The sequence below is a fragment of the Micropterus salmoides genome, unplaced genomic scaffold, assembly GCF_014851395.1.
Source record: "Micropterus salmoides isolate LMB-PRFRI ecotype aquatic unplaced genomic scaffold, ASM1485139v1 Ms_hic_scaffold_16, whole genome shotgun sequence".
NCBI lineage: Eukaryota > Metazoa > Chordata > Actinopteri > Centrarchiformes > Centrarchidae > Micropterus > Micropterus salmoides.
In genome coordinates, this window is record NW_024040707.1 from 17,111,707 (window position 1) to 17,123,192 (window position 11,486).

An 11,486-nucleotide genomic window follows, 5' to 3' on the forward strand; every position below is an offset into this window, starting at 1 on the left:
TGCATAAACTAAGGACCTCACAGGTGACACACACATTTTTGAGCACATGCTTTACTTTTATATATGTGCGGACAAATGTAATAAAGCAAACAAACAAACAAATTATCCCAACACTTCCAGCAGCCATTCAAACTTGCACACACCCAGTCAAGCACTCAAACCATAAGTTACAGGAAAATACTGATAAAATCATTAATTTGGGTTAGGAGAATATCTCAGGCAGGTTGGTCTAGGACTTGTCTAGATCTTAGGATCTGTTCACACAGTAATCAGGGATAAGCACAGGTGCAGCTGCTGGTTCATTGTTCCCCATTCCTTCCAATTCATCGCCCTGATTTCAAGATGGTCCCTATATTTCTTTTTCTAATTCTTCCCTGACATTCTCCCAGACCAAAGGAAACATTATATTGTTTGTGGGGTCTTTGTGAATGTAGGCATGTATGTTGTCAAGTGTAGCATCATGGGCACAGGGTGAGCCGCAAAGTCAGTTACAAGATTTAAGGAAAATTATCATCATCTTGCTGTCAGTTTCTGCCTTTCACTGTTCTCTCCAGAGGTTTTGCTGAAAATCGTTTCCACCCTGTGGTGGGCGATGCTTCCCCTTTAATGTGGAGCAGTGAGGACAGGAGTGTCGGGGAAGGGGGAGCGCAGAGGGATGGGGCGAGGCGCGCAAGAAGCTGTTAGTATGCGCTGCGATGCCCTACTGCAGCCCACGCGTCTCAACTATGGTGAATTATGGTGAAATATGAGAGAGATGGGAAGAACCGGCAGCTCAAAAACAGTTGGTCGTGATGAGATGACACAACCGCTTGACAGATTAGTCAAATGAAGGGAAGAAGGACAGATATGAAGGAATGGACTCACGATAACTGGACAAACATACATGCTTCTGCGCACGAAGAGATTCAGGGTGATTTCCTGCATGCCATTATCTGAAATTATGCTGTAGTCCGACAGATAATGCTATGCTGCTTTGTTTAGTGCATGGAGTCTATTGTGGCTGTCCATGATCCACACAGGGGAGGGCTGCAAATGGCTTGAGCATGTCTGGCACCTGCCACTCTAAACTCACTCACTCGGCGATTGCCAATCAACTCCAACACTGCCATTTAATGTTTGAAAATCCCAGTGCATGAACTTGGCTGCTTTGTCTCAAATTTCTGAAAAAAAATAAATAGTTGTTCACTTGTTAAAAACGCCATCAGAGAACTGCGTTATTCCATGGAATGGGTTGTGAACATAAGCCTCCATTTGTTACTAATGTGCATCATTGGTGTCTTCATATGGATATTCCCCATCAGAAAAAAAAGATGGTGGCATTTACAAGAGATCAATTGAAAAATAACATTTTAACGAGCTAAAACGCATAGATGCAAAAACCTATACGGACCTGTTTCGGGATCAAACAGGTGATTTCGCTGTAGATGAAATCTGCCGAAACATGGGTGCTTCCGAGTAGAAATACTGACAGCAGCGCCACCCGCATCCTCACTTCCCCAATAAGTCTCTGCAGATACCAGATTAGAGGATACCTTTACAGGCGGCAGCGTATTGTTCTGAAGTAGAGGCGTCATATGTTGCTGATGCCAGCATTTTAAGATTTCCTTTTTAAAACCACTTGCCTACCATAACATCACCCCCCCCCCCCCCCCGCGCCCCACCCCCACCAGTTTCAACCTGTAGCTTAGCTGTATCACAACATGTATCTGCTGGTCACTGGGGCGAGGGAGGTAACTCCTGCATCCTCACGCCTTGTCCCCTCTCCCACTCCCACTGCTGCGTTACTGCAGAGCCGGAGCTTCGAGTGATGTATGGCTGGCAGGAGCTGCTTTGACCGTGGGAGCTGACTTTTGACCAGACACTTCTGCGGGGCCTGTTAGGCAGTAGCCTACAACCAAAGGACACACTGTGAACAAGCCAGTGCAAATAGGTAGGACTTTAATGCTTTTATTCAAATAGTGTTGCTTTTACTACCAAATTACACATTTATATCTGTGTATTTAAAGTAAAAACGTTTGACCTGAAATAGACCTAGGCTTACTATATGCCTACATCTTCATACATATTTTTTGTGCAGAGGCCTTTGAAGTTTGAATGTTATAGTACTTTTCAAACAGCTCTGCAGTATAGCAGCGGCTATGTCAACCACTGGCTATGACAACCACCCCTAAACATAATTTACTGATAAACTATTCATTTGATCAGTGACTTGATGGAGTTTTTCTCAGCTTTGGGAGAGAATGTTTGTCACATCACACATGCAGAGAGGGGAAATTCATCTTGGAGGTTGTATGGAGCACTCAGCATATAATCAGATTTGTTGGTTGTAATTGCACCCCGTGAGAGCTGATACAGTATTACTGGCTAGCATATTGATCCGGCAGTGTGCTCATATGAGAGAGAACTCATAACCTAATACTCAAAGACGCAATGGAGCCAATTCGTTCAAATGGTTCGTCCCTCCACCACCAACTGCCCTGCATTTCTGGGAATTACTAACAATTTTAGTCTGTGAAAGATTTTACATTTAGCAAAATGAATGGTTCAGAAATATATGGCAGTAATGTTGTTGAATATGCATGCTCAAAATATTTATGAAATAATAAACCTAAAAGAAGTACTGAGCTAATCATGGCATTCATTATTGCAGTCTGCTTTCTGTCCCATCCTCTAGCTCTTCACAGGCAGATCTGCCTGTACCCGAGCCCACAAGCGTGTGGAGCCTTCATCTCCTCGTGGCCCGAGGTGGCCCCACCCTGTCTGAAACCTGCAGGTACCATCTCCTTCCAGCATGACGGTTGCCACCAGCGACCCTGCGGACGAAGCCGCAGCACATCCAGGTCAGCCTCATGACCAGTACGACCCAGAGCCGGATCATGAGTGCTGTGAAAGGGTCGTCATCAACATCTCAGGCTTACGCTTTGAGACACAGCTCAAGACCCTCTCCCAGTTTCCAGAGACGCTGCTGGGGGATCCCAAGAAGAGGATGAGGTATTTTGATCCTCTCCGGAACGAGTACTTTTTTGACCGGAATCGGCCAAGTTTTGATGCTATTCTATATTATTACCAATCTGGAGGCAGGCTGCGCCGGCCTGTTAATGTGACCCTGGACATTTTTTCTGAAGAGATCCGTTTTTATGAATTGGGTGAGGAGGCTATGGAAATTTTCAGGGAGGATGAAGGTTTCATAAAGGAAGAGGAGCGACCCCTGCCAGAGAACGAGTTTCAGAGACAAGTATGGCTGCTGTTTGAGTATCCAGAGAGCTCAGGTCCTGCTCGCATCATTGCCATCATCTCTGTCATGGTGATTCTTATCTCTATTGTCAGCTTCTGTCTGGAGACATTGCCAATTTTCCGAAATGATGATGGGGAGATCTACAATGCTCAATTCCAGTCCATGTCCAATGCCACCTCTACCTATGATGGCTCGGATTATTTCACAGATCCTTTCTTCATCGTGGAGACGCTCTGCATCATCTGGTTCTCATTTGAGTTCCTAGTGAGGTTCTTTGCCTGTCCCAGTAAAGCTGGATTTTTTGGCAACATCATGAACATCATTGATATAGTGGCAATCATCCCCTACTTCATCACCCTAGGCACAGAGCTAGCAGAGAGGCCAGAGGACGCTCAGGCAGGCCAGCAGGCTATGTCTTTGGCTATTCTCCGTGTCATTCGTCTTGTCAGGGTGTTTCGTATCTTTAAACTCTCGCGTCACTCCAAGGGGCTCCAGATCTTGGGACAGACTCTGAAGGCCAGTATGCGTGAGCTAGGCCTCCTCATCTTCTTCCTGTTTATCGGCGTAATCCTCTTCTCCAGTGCTGTCTACTTCGCAGAAGCAGACGAGCCACATTCCCAGTTCAGCAGCATCCCTGAGGCCTTTTGGTGGGCTGTGGTCTCCATGACCACCGTGGGCTACGGAGACATGGTTCCAACAACCATTGGAGGAAAGATTGTGGGGTCTCTCTGCGCAATTGCCGGTGTGCTAACTATTGCCCTGCCTGTTCCTGTCATCGTGTCAAACTTCAACTACTTCTACCACAGAGAGACGGAGGGGGAGGAGCAGGCACAGTATCTTAACATCCCAAGTGTGCCTAAAGCTAGCTCAGCTGACGATCTGAAGAAGAGCGGTCGGAGTGGCAGTGGATCCACTCTCAGTAAATCTGAATATGTGGAGATCCAGGAGGCTGATAACCACAGCACTGAGGGCTTAAGACAAGAGGGCGTGAAAACAGGAAACTGCACCCTGGCTAACACTAACTACGTAAATATCACTAAGATGCGTACAGATGTATAATGTGAGCTACTGTAGATGGTGAACTTGAGCTGGAGTCTACGGGGACTGTGACGGGAGGATGAAGACTCCATGTATTGACCAAAAAATGGCACCCAGTATGACAGTACAGAGCAGATGAGTGAGATTAACCTGGAGTAAAGGTCAGCAGAGAGGACATTATGTTCTCTTAAATGATATATATGGCATATATCATAGAACTGCCACCCATTTTATTTAGGACGTTATCAGTGTCTGCATGGAGTTAGTCTTACTTATGTGGCAGTACTTGTCCTGTTCGCAACAGTAGCCAATTAGTAGCCTAACCAGTAATAATCAATATCAACAGTGTAAAGGGAACACTAGTTTCTACCTTCTTGCTCAAAATGCCGCCAGGAGAAGATGCCCGATAACAGTAATTTTGATCAGCGTAACTTTTATTTAACGTGTGACATTAAAGCAGGCCACGATATAAGCATTCATGAGCCACTTTAATCTGCTGCTCTAACTGCCAAGGTCCCGACTCAGAGGAAAAACTAAGATCACAGCTGTTCTGTTAGGGCAAAACTGAATTGAGCAACTGAGAGCGAGAGAGAGTGATACTAATGTGCTTTTGGCCAAATGGTCATTTGTTGCATTCTTTGTCAGAGAGAAAGCCTAAGTGCACAAGCATTCCTCCCTGGGCCCACACTAGATATTGTCTAGTACAAAAGAGTGGCCTCTGTAGAGACTAGCAGATAGATGACAGTGCTGTGCTGTGGACCACAATAGCACAACACCTTCTTCTTCCTCATTTTTCCTTGATGACGCTCAAGTGGATTTACAGTATATACACTCTCTCGAGACTGCCTTTTTTGTTTCCAGCCAATGCAGGCTAGCAGTTGGACAGAAATGTCTCTCTAAACACAATGAATGTCTTGTTTATTTATTTGATTTGTTGTAATATATATTTTTTGTTTTTTTTAGTAATATGGCAAATGTGTGTTTATCACCTACAATTTTTATGGTTAAAAAACCTAATATGGGAAGAAAGTTCTGTAGCGTTCTGAGTGAGTGCCTATATATCCATTCTCTTAACTGCACCTTCAAGTGTCTCTATAACCGCCACCCAGGTCCACTGTAACAGACAGTGAGAAGTGTTGAGTTTTACACAGCTGCCCAGCACAAAGGTTGCTGTTCTTGACTTCATAGCATTCCATGTTTGTAGAAATAGATAAAATGAGATTAAGTGAATTTTTAGTTTGTTGTTTTTGTCAGGAGCAAATTTTGTCTATGATGTTTTTCACTATGACACTGTACATTGTATGTCCAGAATGTGCAGAATTAAGCAGAAAATGATCCCTCAAACTTTAAAACACAGTTTAAGGTTTGTGGCAGCAAGGTAAACAAGTTTTATGTGTAGTTAATGTATGTTTTTTAAGGCCTTATCTCAAGAAGTTAAACATGACAGTTTTTCTAAAGACCCACTACCAAAGAAAGAGCTCAGTCATCAATTAAAATTAGTCTGACCCCTTAAGGTCCATCTATTGTCATATCCCAAATGCAAGCTTTGTATTATTCAGTCTTGCTGTATTAATGGTTAAGAAGCAAAGTCAGCGTTTAGGTCAGCTGTAAACTTGCTTTGTGATACACAGGAGCTCATACAGATAAAATTGATTTATCATCTACCAAATCAAGCTGATAGGTAATCTTTGCCTACCATGCCCCCTTTCATATGTATTTCTCTCCTTAAACCATACAGAAAACGTTTGCCTGCCTCTGGAACAAGTTAAAAACAACAAAAATATTTTTCAATTATTTCATTGTTAGATTTAATTTAATAAGTGTGGCTGCCTCAATTATCAGGTCACCGAAAACGAATGTGCCATGACCTGGCATTTGTATCTTGGGTAATTAATGTTGTCTCAGTATTTAGTTTTAGTTTTTCTTTTTTGGTAATCATGCAGTTTGAACATTTGTCATTCCATTTGTGTATTTTGCCCACTATAATGCAGGACTTATACTATCTGTCCTTCATCACCTTCTTATCAAACAGATACCATTCTGCTATTGTAGTGCTGCATGTCCTTGAAGTATTCATTGTGGCATGAATTAATAAGAATAATACTTAAAAAGCAAACTGACATTAATATATTCCAATATCTCCAGAGGTATTAGCGCTATGTGCATTAAACTACAAGGGTCTTGTTTTGAAAGTATGTTTCATGCTATGTATGTACATCTTCTGGCCATTGCTATATCTGAAATACTGTTAAGGCACAATCTATGTGAAGTATTTACCCAGAGAGGGTTGTGTGTCCATGAGAACATTTGTTTAATGTCGCTAATGTAAGGAGGCTTGAGAAAGTAACAACAGCCTAAACATGAGAGGAAACACGGAAGGTTTGAGAGGTTTAGAAAAAAAACAGCAAAAGATGAGAGTCCAAAGCAATGCTGCCTTCAGAACAGGGATAGCTAAACCTATGATACACAGTTCAGATGGTAACTACTGTCCCGCTCCTTTCAGCTTAAAGTCTTTATAGACAGTTACAGTCACAACCCAGCACAACAGCTACTATCTGCTGCCAGCCCAGTGGATGCACAGAGAGCCAAACAGTCAGCCAGACTTTTGCTCAGCGAAGTGTATCATAATGCTCCAAGGGACTGTCTGAGTGCCCTTCTATATCCCTGATATATAGGTCCATCATTCTGTGTGCCGTGGTGTCTGTGCATGTGTGTCTGTGTGTGAGAGAGAATGAGAGAGACAAAGAGATTGTGAGAGAAAAGAGAGCTTTTAGAGACACACAAGCTGAGTGTATAGCTTTTAGAGACAATGTGGTAGCAGTTATCTAAAGCATTGCTCTTCTTGACCCCAGGCCAGAGCAGCTACAGTACAGTGTTCTGTATATTATATTCCAGCACTCTGTTTATAGCCTGTGTATATATTCAACACATGCATAGAGTACATTAAACAAAGAAAACTCAAAAAGGAATGTCGTGCTACACACAGTAGAGATGAGATCCACAAGCATGTGTTGACAAATGAGATGAGCTGCATTGTCAGCCAGGGCCTGTTACTTGGAATGTAAGTTAGGAAGAGCAATATGACCAAGAAAGTAAGATAAACACTGCCCACACACTCTTTTGCTTCGTGTACTTGTATTTTTCTAAACTTTTCTTGTGTACTGGAACACCTGTGGGACGTTAAGTGGCTTGAAATCTTCGTCTGTACTGCTGTCTTTTCCCCTCTTACCAAGGACACCACTGAAGTGACACTCTGTGAAGACAAAAACACCCTCTTGGAAAAACCAACAGGACGCCACATCAGGATCATCTCAACCAAGGAAAACATGTCTTTGCTGTACACCAAAACACAGACGAGAGGACAAGTGACACACGCCGGACATTTGAACACATACAGCTGGTGTACACAGGCTTGTACACACACTGCCTGTGAACATACACCTCTGTGTTTCCATCTGCTGTCAGGACAGACACCTGTTGTTCTATCAAATGTGAAGGCCACAAAGTGAATGGACTTAAACCCACTGCTGGTGGTGAACACACGTAGCCATGTAAACAATGTATGTATGTAAGAGTTACAGCTGCTTTCAATGATGTCTTAAATGATGCCTAAAGCTTCTGCTTTGAAACGAGCTTCTGCCATGTACAGATTCCTGTGTAGCAGGGAATCAAAGTGTATGCTTGCTGAATTAATCCAAGAAACTAAAGTTGTATAGTAGGTGAATTATCTCTTAGGTTTAATCCAGGGACTAAGGATGGAAGACGACTAAGATATCAAAAAGGAAGTATAATTTCTATGAGAACATAACTTATTTGTGTCATTAGACACTTTATAATTGAACTGTCGTTAGTTTTTTTTTCACTATGTTTTTCTATTTAAATGTTATTACTGGCTCACCTTTGAGCCCTACAGTGTAGGGGCTGAGGTTTAACTGAAATACACATGCACACCTTGGTCAAATTGATTCTGAATCTCTACTGTCTTAATAAAAATTTACCCCCAGACAACCACCTCTACTTACTCGGCTTCCTCTAACTTCATCAACTAGTCCCAAATGTGTGCGTATGAGATTATTCTTCAGCTTCTTCACTGTAGTGCAGCCTCTACTCATGGTGGTCTGCACTCAGTACTGTCTGTATAAAGTGTATGTTTTTTCTACCAATGTAATGAAAAAGACTGAACCAAGAAGCAAATTGTCCAATTGTTGCACACAAAGGAATGGATGCTGAACGAGGACGTGGACGCTTGCCATGCACTTCACAGTTACTGAATATAAACAGATTAAAAGATAATATCTATAGATTAAAATAATTGTAAAAATAAAACTAATATGTATAAGAGTGGTTTTGATGATAATATCAATAACAGCATCTTCATGATAACCTCATGCTACTGTTGTGTCTTTCTCATGTGATGCAATATGAAGGCAAAAAGACCATTGGATTCTTATATGAAATGGGTGAAATTCAAGAACTCACTGTAAGTCCTCTGTTAAAACATGGCAAAGTCACTCATGCATATAGTTTGTAACACGTCCATTTCTCTGTTGGTGCTCTCAGAAACGAATAAAGCCATGGGAAAGACAACATAAAAGTTCCATATACAATGTAAATTGATAAAAGGGGAGCGGCCGCTCTCATGTCCATTAGAGAAGGTATGTTTGAATCGACTGTCGACCTTGACCTCCTCACTGGTTTTGTGTCCCGCTTCTCTCCTCAAGTGAATCTTGTGCTCTCTATGGTTTACTGAGAAAGCGAAGTGGCCTATTTATAAAACCAGCAAGGGTGAAAGTGAGACGGAGAGAGTGAGGAAGATGAGAGAGGAGTGCAAAATGCCCTTGACTCCTGGCTCAACATAGAGTGGGAGAAGTACAAACATTTGCTGTACCAGTGCCATTTCGTTGAGTCTAACACTTCCCCTAGGTGCTGGAAATGTTTGTCTCTCCTCTCATTGTCTTTCCCTTCTGCTCTCATCGCTGCTGCTTGAGTTTGTTCCCGCTTCCCCTCTCTGTTATTTGCCCCTCTCATATTTCATTTCCCACACATTTTCTCTTGTGTTCATCTCTCTCCATCTCTGCCTCTCCAGCAGCGCTAAGCACCAAGGTAATGCACAGTGGGTGATCTGGTTCTCCTCCCAGACATATATTAGCAGAAGTATAATGCTCCCTCTGGCCGTCTCAGTTGGCTGGGTTCCGGTATGTCAGCTAAGGACAGTAGCCAGGCAGCCTTTCAGATAGCTGATGGGTATTGATGGACTGTTTGCTGTTTGATTAGCTGTGTAGGAGCTCCAGTTCTCTTTAAGCCAGTCAGAGAGCCAATATTCCAACTATGAAATCATGGTCAATATAATTTGGCTTTTTTAACAAGAATTTGCAAAAAAAAACCCTCTTCAATATCAAAGTGAAAATGGATTTTTATAAACTGATGTCAATTAATTAAAAATATATATGGTAAAGAAGACAATTGCATAAATATTCACACCTTTAGAGTGACTGACCTAATTCAATAGAAGTCCAGCTAGTTGATGCCAGCAGTGTCACAATTAGTGAAATGGAGATCACCTGAGTTCAGCTGATGTGTGTCAAGTGATTGTAGTATAAAAAAACACCTGTGTCTGGGAGGTCCAGTGAAAAGTACAAGTCAGGAGATGGATACAAAAACATTCCCAACTCACTGGACATCCCACGGATTTCAGTTAAATCCATCATTCAGAAATGGATGGAGTATGGCACTTGTTTAAATCTGCCTAGAGCTGTCCGTCCTCGAGTGACTGGGCAAGAAGAAGACTGGTGAGGGAGGCCACCGAGACACCTGCGACCACTCTGAAGGAGTTAAAAGCTTCAATGGCTCAGATGGGAGGGACTGTAAATTCAACAGCTGTTGCCTGGGTTCTTCACCAGTCGAAGCTGTATGGGAGAGTGGCAAAGAGAAAGCCACTGTTGAAAAAAGCTCATATGACATCTCCCCTGGAATTCGCCCAAAGGCATGTGCTCGATTCCAAGGTTGGAGGATTTGGTCTGATGAGACAAAAATTTTGCTTTTTGGTGAACACCAAACACTGCACATCACCACAAACACACCATCTCCACTGTGAAGCATGGTGGTGGCATCTCTGAGGATGCTTTGCAACAGCAGGCCCTAGAATCCTTGTGAAGGTAGAAGGGAACATGAATGCAGAAAAATATTGCCAAATCCTGGAGGATAATCTGATTCAGTATGCAAGAGAACTACAACTTGGGAGAAGATTTATTTTCCAGCAAGACATCTACCCCAAGCATACAGTAAAAGATACACAGAAATGGTTTAAAGACAACAAGGTGAATGTTCTGGAGTGGCCAAGTCAAAGCCCAGATTTCAATCCAATCGAGAATTTGTGGCTGGACTTGAAAAGAGCTGTTTGCGCCCCATCCCCGAGCAACCGGACAGAGCTTAAGCTGTTTTGCAAGGAACAACGGAGAAAAATTGCAGTGTCCAGATGTGCCAGCCTGATTGAAACATATCCATACTCAGTGCTGTAATTGCAGGCAAAGGTGCATCTACTAACTGACCTGAAGAGTTGAATATTTATGCAATCATCTTCTTTACCTTATATATTTTTAATTAATTGACAAAGTTTTCACTTTGATATTAAAGAGGGGTTGTTTTTTTGCAAATGTTTGTCAAAAAAGCCAAATTATATTGACCATGATTTCATGTATAAAAGAAACAAAAGGGTGAAACATCCAGGGGAGGTGAATACTTTTTATAGACATTGTATGTGTTTTTATTGCTCTTGTCCTGACTTAACACTTTTATTTTGTAGGCAGCGTTTATCAAATGATTTAAAGTGGCCACAAGAAAATAATAAAATTAACATATTAAACTAAGAGGATTTACCGGCCATTTCTCTCCTAAGGCCTGTCATTTTAATAAACACAAAGGCACTTGTGTTTTTATGTTGCATGAGGCGATATCTAATGGACAGAGCAAATAATGCCTCACACTGCGTGAACATTTGCACCTTGCAGCTGATTTGTAACTTAATACACAGCACAGTTAATTGCCTGTCAACCTGAACTTTCTTTATAACACACCAGGTTCCATAGGGGAAACCTGTGTAAGTACTGTGTGCACATCTGTACATTTGTGTGTGTGTGTGTGTGTGTGTGTGTGTGTGTGGAGGAGGAAAGGCCCTCTTTTCATCACTACTGTGGAACAGTGGAAGCCCCCTATA

General features: G+C 42.3%; 1 protein-coding gene across 1 annotated transcript; it reads left to right on the top strand.

Moving 5' to 3' along the window:
• Positions 1-1,759: 1,759 nt before the first annotated feature.
• On the top strand, positions 1,760-11,136 carry kcna2b (potassium voltage-gated channel, shaker-related subfamily, member 2b). The gene is made up of 2 exons (XM_038723822.1): positions 1,760-1,930; positions 2,675-11,136. Exon 2 carries the CDS (start codon positions 2,792-2,794, stop codon positions 4,292-4,294), a length of 1,503 nt encoding a protein of 500 aa, XP_038579750.1. The 5' UTR covers positions 1,760-1,930; positions 2,675-2,791; the 3' UTR covers positions 4,295-11,136.
• The last annotated feature ends 350 nt before the right edge of the window (positions 11,137-11,486 follow it).